Raw genomic sequence first — 22,326 nt, 5'->3', positions numbered from 1 at the left:
CTTATTCATAATTCGAATGTCTTTAAGATATTATAGCTGTTAACAAGCCACCATTAGAGCCACTTATATGATCAAAATAAGCTGCGGCGCGCGAGAGTTACGACCTGCTAAAGACGCGACTGGCACCATTTCGCTATTAGGGCATAAACAAGTTGACTGTGATCTCTATTTCTTTATTGCAAATCTGTAAAAAGAACCTCACATTGCCCGAAATTTTGAAAATTTAATCATAATGTCTTACTCTCCCAGAGCTTGGATGTTGAGTGTAGCGAGTTATTGCTCCAAGGCATCCACTACGTATCTATTTTGCTTCAATCTCACCCGAGTGAACTTACTTTCTGTGCCCTTTTTTTTTTTTTTTTTTTTGTCGGGTGTTACTTCAAAATTTTTAAATCACTAATTTTAAGAGAAACTGATCAGTGCAATTCAATTTTTGGGGTGTTAAAGGCATTTGTTGTCGTATAGCGGGCTGAAATTAGTTTAATTAAAATGATAAAAAATCTCGGTTCAATTATTTACAACGGAGTCAAATTGTCTAACGGTAGGGGTAAACAAAGAAAAATAAATTACAGAGCATAATACACTGTGCGATATGCTTGCGCTATACCTTTTAAAGCGTTTCTCTGATATAAATTGTACTTGTGATTTTTTGTTTAATTTTCGATACTCCGCTTTGAATTACATTTGTAGATGTGATTTGAATTCTGTTTCATTCTTTCATTCAAAAACTGTAATTGTAACTAAACTTAAGTATTTCAAACAAACAATATTTAGGAAATCTGGTTTCCTGCATGTACTGTAATCGGTCGAGACAATAATTCAAGCTGATCTTTTGAGACACAAACGAAATGGTAGAATTCAGATTTCTCTCTTACCATGAACAAAGAGTTTGAAACTTGCAGTTCCGCTGATTCAAAGAATGTAACCGAGCAATTTTTCATTTCCCCTCCCGAATCAATTCTCTAAAATTGTTTAAAGATTCCAGCTGAGATGAGAATTAAAATTTGCGCAACTGTTCATCATAGAAACAAAATCTCAGGGATTTATCTTGAGGGCACATGAAGTTTCTGTCATTTTTATCTTTTGTAATATTTTTTACTATTGTAATTTCGAAGTGTGCTGAAAATCTGAAAGCGGGAAAAATTCAGATGTATACAAATTCGATAACTTAGAGTGTCAATGTACTAACTCAGTATTACTCAAAACTAAAAACGAAAATAGAACCTCGCGCCTTCATCGACTGATTTGATTTCCGCGTTAATGAATTATTTTCACAGTCGAAACTTTGGGTGCCAAATCAGAGATGACCCGGAGATCAGATTTGTGCTCAGCTCTGGCAGCTGCAAGACGAGTACTTTGAAAAATACACACTGACGAGCGCTGTTTTATGATCGCAGAGAGTGCGATTAACAAGTGTATAAAGGGTTTTTCTTTCTAGGATCTAATTTTCCGGCACTTTTAGCAACTGCATATATTTCGCTGAATAGCTTTTCAATCTTTAAAGTTATTGTTCACTCACCGTCTGCATCTGTTAAAAGAAATGACGACCTACGAAGAGGTATTACTTAATTAGGAAGACGGAAACTAAACAACATTAGATTGTAAAAAGCCTGGGGTATCGTTGCTTGTTTAACTTATGACAGAAAATCAAAGGGTATTGAAACGCGAAAAGGAAAAACTCTTGCCGAAGCCTCAGCTTACTTAAATAGTTTTCGCTTTTGAATGGATTCACTTTGTTGAAAGTTTTGGATTACAGTCAACTGAAAGGTATCAAACCCTCTTTTTATTATTATTGTTATTTGTTATCGAAATAACCACAGCATCTGCTTTGAAATCGGCAAAATTAAAATCATTGCAAGAAAGAGATTGAAAAATGTGTAAATTACTCCTAATTAATCGCGGCCGAGAATTGAAATACAGTATTTTTTAGGTTGGTAGTTTCTATGTATTTCTCAGCCTAATGTATCACTCAGTGCATTCAATAAGTAATTTTCTTCTACTCCTGATATCCGCCCGGCCTCAGTTATTAGCGAGAACATTTGTCAAGATCTTGTGCGAGCTGAAAACACCTTAATGCCTTCTTTTGTGTGTACATAGTGCTTAACTGTGTTGCAAGGATTAGGTGACAGCCCACTTTTACCCATTAATTTATTTATGGAAATGTAAAACTACTTTCAGAGCGGCACGCACGCAAATCAAAGTACTGGTCTGCTTTGACGTGACGCAGAGTGGATGATATCGACTTCACAATAAATGACGGGTGAGTTTTATAAGTGCATTAGATGAGCTCAAAAAAATCGCATTAAAATGCACCACTCTTATGCAGAATAAGTATTAGTCACACGAGCGAATATCATATATTGTTTTTCTTTTTTTTCACATGCGAATTAGTTTGTGGTTTTTTATTTTTCTTAACCTTTGTGATAAGTTATGTGCACATCAGGAATGAGGGACAACTTTCCAAACTTTTTTTTTACGACTCTTAGTTTTGGTACAATAAAGTTTTGATTCGTTTGCGGTTTTGATTTTAAATCATATTCACCCCATTTCCGTGAGTGCGGGCACATATCACTTACAGAACTTTTCAAACATGCAAAATCTACTTCTTTCATTCTGGCTAATTTATTATCACAGATAGGATTTTGCATAAATAACAATGTTTTCAAACTCGTTTTGTAACTATTTCTTTCTCTGTGTTTTTCTTTATGTCGTTATTTTCAGGAATGTGTTTTACAATTTGTTCTAGTACTTTCCACGCTAGCTGTAGAATGTAAACAACACTCTTCTTGACTGTTCTATCTTTCATTTTAACGCTGCATTCTGCTATTTCGATAATCTTCTCAAAGCACCTGGTCTTTACAGAGATCATTCGAAGGACTAGGTAAAGTTCTCAGCGAAGAAAACAAATCGTTACAACTGCAATGTTATCGTTGACCAGAATTAAACCACAAACCATACCTCGTGAATGACAGCGGGATCATGCAAACTCATGCGAAATAAAACACCACATTTGTTCAACTGAGATTCGATGCTAAAGCTTAAATGGCGCGGGGCAATGCAAATAAATACATTAAATGCACGCCTTCATCACCGCCTCAATCACAACTGCTATCTTAGTGGCACGAGTGATGAATGTCTATAGTTATTGTTGAGTGAGGATCACAGGATTCATTCGTACTTTCCGCTAAGTTCGGTCGGCAATTTCATATGTTATTAGTTTTATGGCAGCTAAAGTGAGTTTTAGAACTTCGTTTAGGAAGAAGCTGTTTATGTGAATCAGCTGACCGCGGGGAATCTCACTCGACACAAACAGAGCGAGTGCAAAAGTAAGTGAAGTAGTGATTTCTGTTCCACAAAATTTGAGTCCTTATGCGAGTTGCTCATTTTGGAAGTCAGCACAAGTAACGTAAACGCTAGTATTTACATGTAGGCTGTTTTATGCATCAAACTTAATACTATAGAGCAGAAAAAACTGCGCCTAAGTCAAACTTCCACTGGTCGTCTGTTATTTGTAAAAGTTAGCTGCAATTGTCACAGGTTTACATATATTTTTATTGAGATATTTTTTTTATACGGTGGAAACCCGTATGAAATGCGCCATGAAATAAGTCCGCCCGGAGAAAATTTGCCCAATTCAGTACTGAATCCCTGTAGTTTCTCGTCGTAGAATTGTGGCTGATCCAGATTATTTGCTGAAAAAGACTGCCATTAGATCCTCTTCTCAATTATGAATCGATTGAAAAAAAATTGCGTACATGTCAAGTGTTAATCGCTTAACCCGACGGCCTCAGTTAAAAGCACATTAAGTAAACGACAAGGTATTCAGGGCGCCAGTAGATATAAGTAGATTAGCTGGAAATATGGCGCCGTGAAGGCGTGGACAGAAAAAAGTTTTCCCATTCTAATATAGTCATCCCATGGGCCTTGGTTTTGGTGCATATACTCTCGAAAAAGCTCTTTGGCCTTTCAATAGGTCGTTAGTAAAGCGCGAATCGTAAATATTCAACCACTATCGACTTCCTTATCTGACTGACTTCCTCCAGTCAAATTTTCCGTTTAATCATAACCAGACAGTTTCCTGCAATAGTGTATTTGAATTCTGAAAAAAACAACTCAATTCGTAGACTGCTGCAAGTGCTCGAGTAAGTGAATGCCATTTTTTTGCGCCTATTATGAGACGGTACGCATCCTAAAAATCTACACTATCCTTTCGGACTGCGAAATGGTCTTCCTTGCACTTTTTTTCCCATTGGTTTGTTGCTTTTTCGTAATTCATGATTTTTATTTTTTTTTCTTTGAATGCACGAGACCATTCCTCCCTCGTTTTCCGTCACATTTAGCGATACGGTAATTTGTAATAGGTCTTCCTCCAGCTTGTGCAGTTTTCCGCTTCAATCTTGAAAAACTCCTGCCGGTAGTTTTCAAATGTTTTTTTTTTTAATGTATTTGTGAGATGCCTCGAGCATAATTCGCATCTGATACACAGATGTTTCAGAATGGAGACCAGCTTTTTCGTAGAGGAGAGAAAGTAAGTTTTTAACGACGCTATTCTTAGCTTCAACTCAGATATTCCTTGATTGATAAATGAAGCATGCAGCTGACTTTATGAAACCTTTCTCAGGAAAATTAAACAGTCTTTGAATGGCATCACGAATTCGCTAATTTCATTTCTTCAAGTCAGTCTCTTTTGTACCGTGAACTTTTACATGACAAAACCGAAATTAGCCGTACCTTTAAATTTTACAAATGGGAAATGAGCCGAATATACTCGTTTTCAATTATTACTGAAACAGTGATGGAAAACATCGATTTAATGTTTCTCCTGTTTTTGCTGTATTTGGCTAGTCAAAATATAGAGTGGTGGACGGACAAAAGCGAACGCATAGTAAATTAAACTGTGCTCGTTTTCATACACGCATAACCGTTTTTCGCTATATTAACAAGGCTTCTTTCGTCAAATAACCAGTAAATTTCATGCACCACTCAGTGCAAGCCTTCTTATGGTTAATATTTGGTCTCTTTCGATGTCAGTCAAATTTTAGAATTTCTTTTCCGAGTGTAGCAAAATGCAATTTCAGTCTCCTAAACCGCTCGGAGCTGCGTCTATTCCTTTTGCTCGTAAACAAAGCTCATTGAGTGAATTCAATAGACATACACAGCTTATATTTGCACTATGCTGGTAGAGGAACAGTATTTTCCTTCATATGTAAGCACGGATTAGTGACAATGTTTTGTCTGAATCGTGTATTAGCTGAAATTGATAAGGGAGTACATTTCAGTTAACGATGCAAGAAGCTACTTCCCTACTAAGAGCTTATATAGTATAATATCAGTAGACGGACACACACACAAAAAAACCGTAAACACCATGCGTTATATCTTGGTTTATATTACGCTTTTTTCATCTTGCTTGTCTCAAACAATTTGAAGCGGCGAGGCAAAGTAAAATACTCTTGCAAAGTCGAAGCCCCGCTAATAATTCGAAATTCATTAAGGCAAACTTGTTGTCTCAACAAACCTTTGTTTGATGATCAGTGGTAGTTCATGTTTCGCTTTATCAAGGGTGCCCCTGCAATAATTTTACAAGCTTATTTCAACTTGTCAACCACGTAGCCGTAGGTTGATTTTTCTGTCCAATAATTAATGCTGCTCTACTCCATAATAATGCTAATGTTTTCATCAGCATTTTGACACCGTCTATTCTAAGTTTGGTTGTCAGCATGATAGAGAACAATTCTTAGAGATCTTTTCGATGTTTCGTTTTGTTAGGCAAGTTGTGAACAGAGTATTTTCATTCCTTTATTTGTTCACATTACAAATAGCAAATGTGTGTAATTAAAAAATGAATAAAACGTGAATTTTTCGCTTACTTTAAAAGCCGATCGAGCAAGTGAAAATTCTTGTATTGGACGCAAAAACTGAAGGGATAGATTCTCGCTCTGTATTCATTGTATTCATGGTAACGCCGTCAAGAATTTCCATTGAAATATCCATCTGTGGTTGTTGGTTTTTGTGGTTGCAATATAGCAAAATGTTCAAAAAGGATTAAGAGCCGTCAAAGAAAAGGAGAAAAAAATATATGGATATCTGTAAAGCAGCCAATTCAAGGATGCTTTGAGTTTCTTATCAACTGAATGGAGATCACTCATAATCTGGCAGCTGCTAGCCACATTGTCGAACAAGAAATTTCACAAAAACTGTTAATTATCCCACTGTTTAGGGGAACGCGAACGGTTATTAAGATAAAAAGATAAAAGATAAACCTCTCCGCCATTTATCCGAAACAAAAATAAAACGAAGGTGCCTGCAGCCAGAGGATTTATAGAGACCATTGTTGATATAAATTATCCCCAAGGATATATGCACGCGAAGATGAATTAAAGAACCGTTTAAGCTTACTCCAGAAAGCAATGTTTCTTTGCAATATCGCATTACAATGAAACATGAAATTTAAATGGGGAAGGCTTTTCATCAGAGAAATAAAACAGACTGAAAGTTATTTTTATTGAGATTGTCAGGGTGCATAAAATTATAAGCTTGAACGAAGCAAACAATCTTAGACCCACATGTTAATATTAAATACCCTCATAATCAATCAAACTAACATTTATAACCCGCTTCGAGGTTGATATCCAAAAAAAAAAAAAGATCAAAGACAGAGAGATTCACAAGTCAAGCGACAAAACTTACACTTCAATTTTTGTCGTGATAAATATATGTGTTTTATTACGAATCTTTCGCCGAATCGTTCGCGATGTTCTATCGGCTGTTTTGTCATGTTTTCAAAATCAACTTCTCTATTCCCTTTGTCGATATCTTTTTCCAGTTTTAAAGGAAAAAAAAAACAAATGAAAATACAAAATCAAACGTTACAGTCTTTAAATAACTAGAAATATTAGGATTTCATATTGCTGAGAAAAACTAATTTTTTTCCCGTTGCGTCCTAATATGTGTGATTTGCATTAAAATGCTTACAGGTGAGTAAAAAGGGTCTTATCTTACTCACAAAACATCGGTTTGTATTCATTAGTATTTCTGCATCAAAATTTTTTCCCAATTTCTTTCGGGAGAAGCAATTTTCTTGAGCTGGGACGCGATTATTTAATCTAGAAGGCATCTTGTTTGGTTTCTAGTCGTGTTAAGTAGCTTAAGTGCTTTTAGCAAAGAAATTGTTTGCCTCATCATAATTTTGCTTATTAGTCAAATATTAATTCATCATTCGTGCGTAGCTGGAGAATGGCCGCGCTGCGGGACCCATTTTAGGACAATAACCGGTTTTACTCATTCGGAGTTAATTTCCCCCGAGGGGTTCGCGATAATAATTCGAAAGAAACCCACAATTGCTCGAGAAAAAAAGAAAGAAACAGTTGTTTAACGGCGCCGATGACAATGAAATTGTCGAAGAAATAGTCAACACGGACGCGCGCCTGTTCAAGTTTCTTGAATTTACGGCTGAGGTAGTGCTGATGTAGCCTCCTCTTAATTGCCGGTGACTAAGATTAAAAGTACGTACAGCTTAGTCGAAATGAACTGATTAAAAATCCCGAAAAGATTCACTTCCGACGATAATTTAAACTCTTCGAAGTGAATTATTGAGAGAAAAAAAGAAAAAGCGAAGAGCGACCGGGTGGCGATTTCCCATACTGTGAGGGTTGGATTTTCAACCCCGCACTTAAACATTTTTTTTTAAATTTAATAATATAACATTTTCGTTTCGCTTGGACGGGAAGCAAATCAAAACGAGGAGACAATATTACGCAGATTTGCACGGCTTACTAATGGATGTAGTTAAAATGCCTCGTCCGCTAAATCTGAAATCAATTACGAATCAGTCTCTTGTCACATCAAGCACTTCAATTCGCAAGTTCTTATGAATACCCAGCTCTAATTCTACATTCATTAGTAAGATCCCTAGAGCGCAATTTCTTGAACTTAGCTGGAAAACGATAGAAGAACAGAGTTCGATATGTTTTTATTGACTTGTTTTAATCGGTTGGCACATCACCACAGTAGAAAAATCATAAGGAACACAGAATTCACACTTCCTCCATAACTGATCGATCATATCGCAGTGTTCATTAGCGCGCGACAGCCAAAATGATTGCAAACAAATCGCATCCTGTCGGGATTAAAGGGTGAGCAAACGTTTCTGAATTTAATAGTCACTTTACACAACTTAGCGGTGAATTCAGAGCAAGCTTCGCTGAACATGAATTTGATTTCGCAACACGCATTCATCTTACGAATTAATTTGATTAAATTTCTGTAAAGAAGACCTGCTTGCACCTGTTGCAGCCTTGGTAGAAGAATAATGAGCTTTCTCCCACGTCCGTGATAATTAGCGCGTCATCGTTCTCCCCCGCAGATTAAAGTGGTGTTTTCAAGTGAGATCACTCCGTTTGACGGATCCAAACACCGTTTATTGTGCGACCCAATGACTGAAGCACGTGGATCATTCATGGATAAACACACATCAAAGACTAAATTTATCATATAAATAATTTATGAAAAACAGAAATAAACTCCAAGATTTCCCTTCCCGTCCCAGCTTGTGCGGAAACGGGCTGATAAGAGCATTTTAAACGAAACGTGATCAAAAAAAACGGCTCGATATAACAACATCGGTTATCGCAAAAAGTGTGGTTTTCTGTATCGTTTGAACTGAAGTTGTGTTTTGACTGGCTCTTTCCTTAATGACCTCCCTCCCATCATGGGCAGTTAAGAACGCGGAAAATCCGACGAAGTAGACAGAGAACAATTGAAATCGTTTTATCAAACCGCTAATGACGAACTCCATTCTGAGCTTGGCACCACCAAAGGAGCCACAAATCTGACAAAGCGGGCGATGTCCGTCAGTTCTATCAGCCAATCAAACGCTCGCTCCTTGCGCTTCGCGCGTGTGCGCCAAAACGTTGTTGCTATGGTGTTCACCTGCCGCATCTACTACCGCTGTGATAGGTTTTGTTCTTACGAGTTTAAAAAGGCATGACATCAAAAAATGCCTTTATTGTAAAACGACCGCTTCAAGTCGCTTTTGCACTCGAGACAACTCACAGATTTCTTGAGTCGGACTCCGCCGAGCGAGATCAAAAGATGCCTAAGTCATTCTTGGTCAAAAAGCGGGTAGCGATAACAGCTTGCATAGACTCCCAAGAAATCCCAGACACTGAGATAAAAAGCGAATCTGGTAAGGTGCAAGGATTAGAGTTGCTCTTTTATGGAAGGGTTTTAATGGTCATGATTTATTTTTCCGTGTGATCGAATTTTTCGAGACAGACATTCAGTACTTCAGATGTTCAACCGGTTATTCTACGAGAAAAGTCTTTTTGAGGTAATTTTAACGCAAAGCTAAATGAAAGTCAAAATAGAATTTGCTAAGGAATTTCTAAGGAACAGAATCGTGCACCCGGCTGTAGGATTTTTTCTTTTATTGGTGTGAAATCATAACTGATAAATTGGGGATTTATCTTATTCGAGATTGTTCACAAAAGCGCAGTGTTCTGTGAAAACTAAATGCGGTCAGACTTTAATGGATCTGAATATTCAGGCTTTATTTTCCATCTTGAGTGCATGATGATTTAAACACGCGCTAGTTAACCGTCAAGTTTTCTCTTCTTTCTCTTTAAGAACAAACAGCTGAAATGGTACGAGATGACTCGGAGGAGAAAGAGACGAAAAGCACCCCATCAAATAGACCTTTTGATATTGTAAACTTATTCGCGCCCGATAAGCTGACGAAAAAGGAGACCAGTCCTACACAGTGTAGACCCTTCGTTCCAAATAGACCAAATATGGGGCTAATGGAACCGAATGTACTTTCTGCAAATGGTAATTATAATTTTTGACTTGTTGCGTATCAGTTTGGGTTGTTAAGCGAACGCCGGTCTTAAAAGCCCGTTTTCCTTAAGTAAATGAGAGCTCTTAAAATCAGAGCAAGAATATTTGCCTCGCATTAGTATAACTCTTATCGCATTGGCGACATTAGAATATTTTTCTCTGTCTCATGATATATTGCCAGATGGTGAAGTATTTTACTAAACTTTCAGCAGAAAATTTGCTGCTTGAATTAGGGATATAAATTCGGAACGCGCCTTCGTCGAAATTTACATATGAGAATTCTTGGCCCATGTAGTTCTAGTTTTAATTTAGGAAATCAGAACTCGCGAATTGCCGTAATAAGGCACACAGGAAATGATCCCGCTTGCATATAGACTTTGCGTGTAAATAGCGCGTATTTTCACGGCTCTATCATAGACAAGATTTAAAATCTGCAAACAAACCGCTGCAAATGGTGTAAAGTCGAGCGGAACACTTTTTATTTGATTACCAATCGCGTGCGAGTCTACAAGATGAAAATATTACTTGTATTGGGTTGCTGTATATCATAGAGCCACAAGACATTGACAAGTAAATAAAGATTAATTAACCCGGAGAAAAACCCTAACAATACCACAAAGACTGTATGTTTAACTCGCTGGAGTTTAATTGTTAAAACAGTGTGTATACTTCGACCTAGTGTTGAGTTTATTAAAAACAGCATATGAAACCAGTGCCACCTATAGAATTGTCTCCGTAAATTAAATTGGAACAGAGTGGCTTAAGCTCGGTCAGAACGGAAAATGAAGCTGAGAACAAACCAGAGGAAATGGAAGTGAATTCGTTTTGGTGCCTTTTATATTTTTCCGTTCAGATTAATCGACACAGAGGCTTAATTACGCCTCTTATTTAGAGGAAATATCACACAAAGTCATTTCTTTTACACTCCCTTTCAGCCGTTGTTACCATTTGGATGGTTTGTTTCTTCCTCAATCAGGGCTAAAAACACCCTTTTAGAGTGTAAAATGAAGCGGTATCTATAAAGGGTTTTAATTTGAGTGAATCATCACTCAGCTTTTTTGAATTGACCCGGACTCTAGTGAAAAGGTTATTACAATAGGCCTCTCTAAACGAATTTTACATTCAAATGTTCTACGCAAACACTATAAAAGGAAAAACTTATCAGGCGCGCAGATTGCCCGTCTCGTTTAGGATTTTTTAAACATGTACGAGATCTCTGTATTTGAATAGCCCTTCCGAAAGCACTTTTGATGTTTTTGTTTGTTGGAACCTGGTCATAAATCACGAAAATTTAACGCTGTGCTCCGTCATTAATCCGCAGTAAAACACAAATCTTGAATCCAGTTTATTATTATTATTATTATTATATTTTTTCGAGGTTCGTGGGATAGAGCTACAGAATTCATAAAGTTAACACAGTGTTTTTTCGTTATCTCTTAGGTGGCAGACCTTATCTTCCTCGCTTTTCAAGCCCATATACACCCGATGCGTTCAGTCCATTCCTTGGTTTGTCTCCTTTTGTACGTCTCCCGCCTCAGCCATTCTTGGGCGACCGCAGATTACCTTTTCCTTATTGGCAATCAACATTCTTTGCAAACCCTTTCACAAACTCGTTCGTGCGTGTCGGAAATGGAACAGAAAACGCGTTTAAACAGACTTTGCGTGGAACCACCCCGTCAAATGTAAGCGAGAAGAAGAAACCCGAACAGGCGTACAACGGTCAAACGTTCGATTGCCTCAACTGTAAGAAGGTTTTCAGCACACCGCATGGTTTGGAAGTACACGTGCGACGTTCGCACTCTGGACAGCGACCCTTTGCTTGCGACGTGTGCGGGAAAACGTTTGGCCATACAGTTAGCTTAGAGCAACACAAGAACATCCACACGAACGAAAGATCGTTCGAGTGTAAACAATGCAATAAGACTTTTAAGCGCTCATCCACCCTCTCAACTCACATGTTGATTCACTCAGACACAAGACCCTTTCCTTGCGACTACTGCGGAAAAAGATTCCATCAAAAGTCTGACATGAAGAAACACACATACATTCACACGGGAGAGAAGCCTCACAAGTGTCTGCAGTGTGGCAAGGCGTTTAGTCAGTCTTCAAATCTTATCACACACAGTCGCAAACACTCCGGTTTTAAACCGTTCGCTTGTCGCCACTGCGATCGAGCATTCTACCGCAAAGTCGATTTAAGACGTCATGCTTACACTCATGAAATGGACCCGCTAGCGATGAAAGATTCGCAGAATAATTTTTAGTGACATTTTCTGCTTTTATAATCTGTTAAACTAAAAATGCTAAACCAAGACATGATCTAAATTTTGTAGAAAAATTAACAATAATAATTATGATGAAATAAAATCCAAATAGTAGAGTTAATGACCTGGTCTAAATTCTGGAACACTTCTTACAATGAATTTGTTGCCACAGGAAAAAAAAGAGGAAGTTTGTACGTAAATAAATGTAGAGGAGATGCTCCTGTGGTGTATTTCAAATATAATACAAATCAATCGGTCGTATAATACAAATCAATGGTACGTATAAAAGCTAAGCTCTTTCTAAATCAAATTGTGTTTCCTTTTTTGAAAGCTTGTTAACCGTATCGTCTGCTTATAATAAAAGGAAGAACATGTGTTGAATATATTGAGGATATATGCATCAGCCTTTTAATAAAATGTGATTTAAATTCTATCGCGAGCTATCCTTTTTCGATTTGATGTTTGGTATTGTAAAATCCCATTTATTGTTTTCGTCGCTGTTGAATCGTTCATTAATTTATAATCAATAGACGAGGCAGTTAAAATTGCTCGTGTTTAACTTTCAGTCAATGTGATAAAGAGAAAAAAGAATTTAAATGTTCATGTCAAAACACATGTCTTACAACTGTTCCCGACGCGTCTATGAATGAATTTTGCAAATGCTAAAACCAACCTTTATCAAACTGTGTAAAAAAATTCATTGAAAGTTGAAAATCACTGTATACATCCAGTTGCATATTTGTTTAATTCTTAGGGACGGGTTGAATTAAGAAAAATATTCCAGAATTCAGAATTTCGACTCGAAATGAAATTCACATATATTTAATTTTGGTTCAGAAACTTTATCCGCTGTTCGAAAGTTTAAAACTTCACGTTGAGACATATGGACTTCCAATTTTTAGCATCAGAAAAATGTTTGCCGAATTCTGGGGGATGATATTCGGAAAACACCTTAGTTACTGCTACGTCCAGTATTAAATCGTTATTCTTCTTTTACATCCACTGGGTAAATTTTAATTTTTTTTTTGAACGAAATGTTCCTATTCAGAAGTCTGAAAGAAAACTTGTTAAAACTCTTAAAAACAAAGGAGATATTTAACAGATGCTCACACTGTGTCAATAACGAAACTCAACAAAGCGAAAATGTAAACAATACATAAGAGAATGGTAATGATCTGGTGGATTTAAGAAACAATTCTTTGAAAAAAAAACTTGCGGCGTTAAATTTGGCATAGAAATTCCGACAAGTCCATTTAAAATTGACTTGACCATTTTTTTTCCATGGTTTACTTAGATTATAAAAAAACCCTCTTCAATATTTAATAATTGCCGGACAGGCTGCACAGTTTTCTCAATAACGGAATTCTGGTTGCGTAAACACAAATGCAGTAGTGGTTTGAAACCCACAACACGACAAAGATAAATTTAGAACTAGGTAAACTTGAAAGAAGGAAATTATATCAAACAAAACCAGTTCGGAAAACATATGCTGTTAAAATGCCAAACTAAAATAATAAAAGGTAAATTTCAAAGTGTCTAAAGTTGTCTTTATTTTTTGTCTCCGCAAAACTTTCGTCTTTAATTGACGAGTGTCTAAACAACTGCAAGTTATTGATTAATTCACGAATACGGATCACACTTACTGTCAACTGAAGTATTTTAATCGATTTGCGGTCTTTTTATGTTTGAATACGTCATGAAGTTAACTAAGATTGAAGTAAGTATAATGAGCACGAGATCGTGTTTTCAAAACAACTTTGGTTTTTTACATATTCCTTCCAAACGCTTTAAAACATATGTTTCTAGGTATTTATACTTCCAAATTCCTATCTAACATTCATTTCTCATCTGTCTCTGTCAAATATTACTCAAATCGAAAGATTCCGGCGCCTGCATGTCGTAAGAATACCAGCTCTTATCTCTCTTTCTTTCAGCCGGTTTGAAGGAAAGTTTTCACAGCCGTCTTGACAGACAATATTTATTACTTGTTCCAATAAAATCCGTTGAATCTTCCGCTGTTTAGGATGAAAGGTTGTGGATATAGAGTAAACTGTAATCATTAGTTGACGGAATCGTCAAGTTGCACGACTCAGGTGAAAAATATGGCTCTCACTTGCTGGAAAAAAAAAACAGGAAAATGAGAACAACAACAACACGCTCTTAACACAGCAATTCGTATTTCTTCACTATTTCCTAACGATCTCCCCACATATAGGACTTCAACTTCAATCAAGCGGAGACCAAAGTACAGTATAGGAAAAAGAATAGCACTGCGGAATTTTTAATGTAGCTCTGTATTCATTATGTATTCACTCTCTCTCTTTCTTGGCATCGAAAAATCATAACAACAACAATCGGAAATAAAAGCAACGAAACCTGTAAAGTGGGTTCTTCGAAATTAAATAGTATTCCTTCCGTTAGAGGGGAAAACAAATGGTTGCAAACCAATTGTAAAGCACTTCATTTACGTTTATCTAATTTGTTTTGGGCGCGTGAAGAGTGGTGTGAATTTTTAAAGCACCAACGAACACTCCTGGCAGAGAAGAAAGAAAAACACCTCTTTCGCTGCCAGGCATTTATTATTTTAAGAGTTTTATCCGTTATGGGTAAGGAAAAATCTTTGAACAACGATCACATACAATTTCCTGGAATCGGATGTGATGACTCTCAATAGAACAAGTTATGGAAGCAACACTCCGGAAAAGTAAATTTCTAATTTTTGACGCTTCATTGATAATTTTGCAAAGAGAGGAACAGATAAAGGAGTTCAATTAGCGCTGAAAAAAGGCTACGATTTAAACGAAGAAGCTCAAAATCTAATCAATGTTCTCTTCAGAAGAAATACCGGGTGGAAGACCTTTATTATTTCAAATTGATTTGAGAGATCTTTGGCTAAAAAATGAGCGGCAGGTTTCAGATTGAAATCATGTTGATATAAACGATATGAGAAATTCATTCCCGGCCACAGGTCAATCTCCATGCCTTATGCTCTGATATTAAAATCAGTGATTCGGAGTTATAATTTTGTTGTTGCTAAATTTTTTGTTTTGATCTAGTACACTCAAAGACGCTCAGGCAAATTTGTTCATTGCTCATTCGTTTGAATGACTAAAGAAACCTTTTTCCATCGGAAGGTTTTACCTTTCTCATATTTTGCTTGTTTTAATGGAAATATTCCTGCACTTGGCAAGCGGAATAGAGTATTTTCATGATTATTATAGCATTAATAGGCAGTCCAGCATTTTTATCAGTCCTTTTTGGAAACAGATCGGTCAGACAAGATTATTATAAATTTGACCAGTATAGAATACAAGTTTATTTTAAAACTTGTAAACATACCTGGTTTAAGCAATGTTATTTTTCCTCGTATATTAATATCTCGTTTGAGAAATAGTGAGGAACCATAAACACCGTTCATAATATGCCAATGATCTCTTTAAAAATCCTGATGTGTCGCACGAAGTAAGCAAGTTTTTTTACCAACACAGAATTGAAATTGTCGAGCAATAATTACATCTACGCTTAAATAGCTTTCTTTTTAGCCCCTATGTAAAAAAAATAAACATATGATAGAGTAAATTTTCGAATCTCCAGGTTATCATAAATCAACTTTCAGGTGCCGCATTTCAGCATGGCTCACGCTGAAACATCTCAAATTCCGAAACGGAAATTCCGGATCTACATCCGTTTTTAGGATCAAAATATTATTTTGAAATATCTGTCTGGTGTGTTGCACTTTTCAACTTTGCGCAGATAGCACCACATGACATTTTCAGTTAGCATTGAGGGCCTCAAGACCGGTGAAAGTCTCAATAATTATCTCATAATTACCGATGCAGTATAAATTACTATTAGCACCTTGAAGAAAAAAAAAACCATGTTTGCCTCCTGCATATATAGAAGTGAAAGGTTTTCAGCACATTAAAATTGACGTCCTGAAAACTTTCGACGCATCCGTGCCCAAACATGCCGTTCCATTTTTTGAAACAGAATTTGATTCTCGAGCAATTTTGAAAATAATATTATACCTAAACACTAATAAAGATATGCAAGATGGCCGAGCTCAAGCTAACAACAGCTTCACTCTTCACGTTAAATATATTCTAAGGGAGGGTAAACGTTAATAATTCTATCTTAAGTAAAACATATTTCATTCAGGGGCGTAATAGTAATTGACAAGTAATTTTCTGGAGTAGTTTATTGGCGGCTATTCAGCTTTCAGTTCAAGGCGCTGTTTTCATTGAAACCCCAGAAACGATCTCGTTCTATCCGTTTCCGGTGATTTTACATCTATTTTATTTCGTTTTATGTCAACATTTTTTTTTTGTAATAAAGCTAAACATCGGTTACAGTGTAGCCAGAAAAAAGTGGCACAATAAATTCTATGGCTTCTTTATATTTTTTATTGTTATTCAGTTTTATGCAAATGCATTAAAACAAGTTTTTGACGGAAAACTTTTTAGTTATGACAGTCGGAAAACTTTTCAAAGGAATAGAAATGAACTCAAAAGACGTCTTACATTATTTATTTACGTTTTTCTGTAGATATGACAAAGCTATATGCCAATTAACATGAATGAAGATACCAATATTGGTTCAGTTTAATTTCGAGTCATTTTCATGCCTGTTTACCAGGTCAGTTATTAACTTTGTCATTGATATTCTTTCACCTGCTTAAACATGAATTGAAAAATGAGGGATTTGGAAAGATCTTTGTTCTGTTTGGACTTTAAACGCTGTTATTTACCGAATGAGGCCCACACCGGCGTGTATGTCGCTGGGTTGTAAGTGATGACTTAGAACACTGCTAATGAGAGATTCGATCGATTCCAAATTCATGTTTTACAAATAGAGGGAGATAATTTTCCTGTTCTATGAAGTGACAGCGCTAGATCAATTTTCAGCGTTTTCATGTTCTCAGCTTGATTGGCTTTTTGAACTCTTTTTAGAAATGTGAGAGACTTAAGTTTGACAACGTCACTTTTCAAAAGAAGAAATGTCGAGAACAGTTTTCAGTACTTAGTTGTGCCTTTATAAACCGGAACGCTATGCAGCGCAATGTAACTGTTATATTCTGAAATTAAAGCATATTCTGTAAAATAATGTCCGATTTGAGTGTAGTGAGCTGATAAACGTGCAAGTTTTACGGCGATCTAAATGGCACGGATTGAATTACTAACACGAATGAACTTAGAATCCGTGACACTTGTAGCTGGATCACCAATGTAATAAAGACAACCAACTTTTTCCATAATTCAGTTGAGATGGAAATGAATGTTTGGTCGGTTTTAGGTATGAAACTCGAGAATGTTTTGTGTATGTCTCTCTCGATGTACTGAATGATCGCCAAGCCTGTTTTAATTTTAACAGTATCCCTGAAGTGTTTTCGCTGGGCGAGTTCAAACTTTTTGACATCGAAAAAGCTTCAGTTAATTAAGAAACTAATACACTTCTAAACTTTGAGGCGTGGGAGCCTCAAAGGAATTTGTAATAAGGAAAGTGTTGATGCGTTACTCTATCATGCTGTTTTTAGTGCATTTCTTTCGCAAATTAGACATGTTATTTAACACTCCTTTATTAACGATATTGATAAAGACTTAAAGTGTGAATTTCACGCGCCGGCAAAGGTTTGTGCCTCTCATCTGTTCTTGAATTTCTCTATCTGACAAGGTAGTACCGAATACTTATGCGAGTGCAATCGAATTGAAGATTATTTGTCTGGGAAAGCTGTTCAAATGTACCAAGAAATGAGAAATTATTGCCCACGATAGGTTTGCATTTGTGTCTTGTGTCTGGTTTTCAGATGAAAAATAATGCAGTTTGGTCAAAAGAAATATTGTTTCGTAGGTTCAAGTTATATTGAATATATGCTGTAAATGAGTCAAGATTTAAAAAAAGATCTTTTAACGATGTTGTTTTAGCTGTATTTCTATAATTCATGGGCACAATTTTTTCTACTGTATTGAATAGTTTCTTTAGTTTACAATTCCTGTCTCCAGACACATTTAAGCCTTAACAAAGACAAAATTGATATGGCGTCCCTTTTAACTTTCATAGCTTAAGAAAAATTTCATGCTAATTTTTGAACATGGCAACCGCGATCAGGGTTCGTAATAAATTCAGAATCGAAGCTTCGAGGAACTTAATCGAAACAGGAATATGAAATCATATGAAACGAAAGAAAGAAATTAATATTTTTCTTGGGGTAAAGGTTTTTGCTGTTAGTAGGTTAAAATGTTTTTTTAATTCTAGGCAATTTTAGATTTACCAAGCGAATATTTTTTGAATCTGATGATCATTCGACAACGGTGAAACAAATACATCTTCCAGTTGGTCTTGGATATCAAATTACTGTTTAAAAGCTGATCATTAAAATGCGAAAGCCACTCGTTTTTCTACGCCAATAAAATGTGTCATTATCAATAACAGTTGGTAAACAAAGGCTAATAAGCTAATAACTTTGCGGTCGTGACAAGTTTAGAGCTTATTTTAATTATCATAGAGTTTAAAAATAGGCTTCATTACACAGTTCAGTAATCATAAAACGAAACAGACATCTTTGTTGAAATTGCCCAATGAAATCCTAAGTGGTAGCGATAGTTAGTGTTAAAATTAGGGGTTCGCTTTTTCGGAGATTAAGGTGTGGAACATTGTTATGTCTTTGGAAAATGTGTTAATCGGCTTTATTATCAGAAAATAGCTTCAGTTTGTTTAATCGTTTAAAAATGCATCGACAGAAGTCTACTTGTTACGCAATGTTGCTTTCCTAAGCACCCGCATAGCAGGTGCGCGTTTTGGGAAGCAGATGTGACTACAATTTTCAGCCTTGTTAGGCGATTCATGTCGCTGACGCACGCTACAATATTTGCAACCCACGGTCAATTTATTACATGAATATGCTTCCCAATATTTACATGATATTCTTTTGCGGCTTCTTCCCCAACTTAGTTTTTGTCAGGTGCACAGGCGCCCTTATTAATGAAAACTGTCAATAACTTCCCACGAGCAGTGCAAACATGAACGCCGCGGAAAAATTGACTTGGTCTTAGACGAGACAAGACGAGACTTTCATTGCCGTGCCATCAATTCTTTGATTATGGGCTCAAAAAGATTTGTTTAACCTCCCCCTGTTTTCATTAAGAAACCTTCCTGGTGTTGGCGTAGAAAAAAAACGAATGTTTTGTTCGGACAAACCAATAACGTATTAATTTCTGCAGAGAACTCACGATATTCTGATTTCAAACGCCTTTAGGCCTGGTTTTTGAAACGTAAGCAGATTATAAATACTCCTTCAAAGCCAATTTAGAATATTTTCAGCATCATGTAAGTGTGGTCATGAAAACAACCTTGTGCCTTGAGAGAAAAGGCCGGCTGCAATTTAGGTAAACTCTAAAAGAATAAAAGAAGGTTACGGAATGGACGCGTGTATAGGAAAACAAAGCTTTTTCCTCAAGGTTTTTTGATGAGCCGACCTGGCCTCATTCTTAAGCCAATTCAAATGAAATATTAGATGTCATGTGAATTTGATGGCGAAATATTACTAATCTATTGTTTGCTTTTAAGCCCGTTTGGCCAAACAAACAAATTACGAACAACGGCAGTTAACAGCCGAATTTTTGTAAATGTGATGAGCTATTCAACACTTTTTTACGCTCTAAATTCCCGGCGCCTATTGCTAACTTATGATCACCTTTGCTGTTAAATAGGAAGATGACTGTTTTCTTTGTAGTTTGCCGCAATTATTCAAAATGATGGTGCGGTTTCGAGTTTTAGGTTAACACGACGAGGCAGCTGATGCATAATTATTAACTTGAGCAAAGATAGGTGACAATTCTCCTTGAAAAATGGAAGGGTCGCACTCTTCTTTGGTGGATAAGAAACGGGAAAAAATATCACTCTCTGAAATAGTAGTTTTTGAACAAGAGGAAATGTCAACGTACTGAAAACTTTATCAAGGACAATGCTCGATGGTGTAGATAACTCAGCGAGAAGGAAACTTTTCAAGGAGGAAGTCGTTAAGCGGCTTAAGATTAATTCTTTTCTGGCAAGTTTTTTAATTGTTAATGTAGGTAACGAGGGTCTAGAGTTAACATGCCTATTTATCCGTCTAAGGATGAGGTAACGTCAATAAAGCCGGTGTTTTGCACGTGTTATACATCTCTGGGCAAACACGCACACTTGTTTGCTAAGCGTAATTACCTTTACAAAAAATGTAAAAGTTCTAGGTAAATGGAGACCCTACGTCGTCCTACTGCAAGACAACCTTTGTCTTCGAGAATAACTACGAGTTCTGAAAAAGTATCTGGATAGGATCCATAAAAATTAAAATAAAAAAAAACCACTCCAATACTGGAAAATTCGTAAAGAAAAATCATCCTTTAACAACTTGAAGACTTAGGGTAATTTTCTGATGTTTTGTTATCTAAACAAAAAAAAGTCAAATAATGAGGTCAAATTTAAGGCAGTGGCTTGTAGACAGTCGAGATGTCATGTTTTTCATTGTAATCATCTTGAAAGAAAAGATGAAATAAGTTTTCGACCATTTCGGAGTCTTTTCTTTCGGCAGAAACGGATCTTACCAAATAATAATGGACTATTTCAAGAACTGTACCACTTACATATTACTTCAGTACTGATTCCAAGCTTTAACAGCATTTTAAGGCAATTGTTCTGTCGTTAATGGACACCGTAGCTTATGCAGACAAATTTCAAATTTTCCGCATTCAAATAAAACTTTCTTCTCTATTAAGTGTTGCAAACGATCCATCCACGAGGCACTTAATAAGGGAAACATTTCAAAGAACTCTTCCGTTAACACTGAAAAAAGCTCATGGGAAATTAATACGTGAAGAAATTTCGTGCTTTACTCTTTAGGCCATGTAAAACATTGTGTGTTTTGTGAATAGAAAAGCATCTAAGGGCGTTCAATACAGAGTCCTTGCAACTAACAATACGTTGTATGCTGATCGCTTAGCGTTTCCGTGTGGCCGAATGTGCTTGCATGGTGATACAGATAGTCTTTACGGCCTGACTAAACACTCAGCGTAAAACCTTTCAAAGGTCGTTTCGTCGAGCATGAAAGTCTTACATCTAACTTCGAGAGAGAACATTGCAAACATGCATTTCACTGTTCAACAACAACTAACATTTGACTGTAAATTAACAATAATTTTATCTTAAGCGAGAACTCATGTCCTTAAAACAATAATTCTAATATTTTTGTAATTTTTGGGATTAAAATAAAATTGTAAAAGCCGCTAGTTGCATTTTTAATATTGTACGAATATGAACAAACATCTTTTTATGCTTCTATCTAGCCGCAAAAGTAAAGCATTGTGTGTTTTGTGAATAGAAAAGCATCTAAGGGCGTTCAATACAGAGTCCTTGCAACTAACAATACGTTGTATGCTGATCGCTTAGCGTTTCCGTGTGGCCGAATGTGCTTGCATGGTGATGCAGGTAGTCTTTACGGCCTGACTAAACACTCAGCGTAAAACCTTTCAAAGGTCGTTTCGTCGAGCATGAACGTCTTACATCTAACTTCGAGAGAGAACATTGCAAACATGCATTTCATTGTTCAACAACAACTAACATTTGACTGTAAATTAACAATAATTTTATCTTAAGCGAGAACTCATGTCCTTAAAACAATAATTCTAATATTTTTGTAATTTTTGGGATTAAAATAAAATTGTAAAAGCCGCTAGTTGCATTTTTAATATTGTACAAATATGAACAAACATCTTTTTATGCTTCTATCTAGCCGCAAAAGTAAAGCATTGTGTGTTTTGTGAATAGAAAAGCATCTAAGGGCGTTCAATACAGAGTCCTTGCAACTAACAATACGTTGTATGCTGATCGCTTAGCGTTTCCGTGTGGCCGAATGTGCTTGCATGGTGATGCAGGTAGTCTTTACGGCCTGACTAAACACTCAGCGTAAAACCTTTCAAAGGTCGTTTCGTCGAGCATGAAAGTCTTACATCTAACTTCGAGAGAGAACATTGCAAACATGCATTTCATTGTTCAACAACAACTAACATTTGACTGTAAATTAACAATAATTTTATCTTAAGCGAGAACTCATGTCCTTAAAACAATAATTCTAATATTTTTGTAATTTTTGGGATTAAAATAAAATTGTAAAAGCCGCTAGTTGCATTTTTAATATTGTACGAATATGAACAAACATCTTTTTATGCTTCTATCTAGCCGCAAAAGTAAAGCA

The 22,326-nt window shown here is 36.3% G+C and overlaps 2 protein-coding genes across 6 annotated transcripts in view; both read left to right on the top strand.

Annotated features, from left to right (window-relative positions):
- The window catches only part of LOC113682675 (E3 ubiquitin-protein ligase LRSAM1), a 96,336-nt gene that overhangs the window by 9,218 nt on the left and 64,792 nt on the right, over positions 1–22,326 (top strand). The window lies entirely within an intron of this gene.
- Positions 1,631–12,532, top strand: LOC113682965 (uncharacterized). Of its 5 annotated transcripts, XM_027200172.2 has the most exons (4): positions 1,631–1,767; positions 2,179–2,260; positions 9,628–9,828; positions 11,278–12,532. In XM_027200172.2, exons 2-4 carry the CDS (start codon positions 2,254–2,256, stop codon positions 12,099–12,101), a joined length of 1,032 nt encoding a protein of 343 aa, XP_027055973.2. In that variant the 5' UTR covers positions 1,631–1,767; positions 2,179–2,253; the 3' UTR covers positions 12,102–12,532. The 5 variants fall into 5 exon arrangements, with proteins under 5 accessions (XP_027055973.2, XP_027055983.2, XP_027055996.2 ...); XM_027200182.2 differs by lacking the exons at positions 1,631–1,767; positions 2,179–2,260 and adding an exon at positions 3,093–3,326; XM_027200195.2 differs by lacking the exons at positions 1,631–1,767; positions 2,179–2,260 and adding an exon at positions 4,333–4,528.

This window comes from Pocillopora damicornis, chromosome 4, assembly GCF_964200805.1.
Source record: "Pocillopora damicornis chromosome 4, jaPocDami1.2, whole genome shotgun sequence".
NCBI lineage: Eukaryota > Metazoa > Cnidaria > Anthozoa > Scleractinia > Pocilloporidae > Pocillopora > Pocillopora damicornis.
Note: the sequence above shows the minus strand (reverse complement) of the source record. Positions and strands in the feature narration are given on the sequence as shown.

Excerpts from the sequence above, each read along its gene's own strand:
- LOC113682965 (XM_027200163.2), top strand. The coding sequence starts at position 8,986 with ATGACATCAAAAAATGCCTTTATTGTAAAACGACCGCTTCAAGTCGCT. Across the intron at positions 9,188-9,627 it reads TGAGATAAAAAGCGAATCTG|AACAAACAGCTGAAATGGTA; the intron begins GTAAGGTGCAAG and ends TTTCTCTTTAAG. Across the intron at positions 9,829-11,277 it reads GAATGTACTTTCTGCAAATG|GTGGCAGACCTTATCTTCCT; the intron begins GTAATTATAATT and ends GTTATCTCTTAG.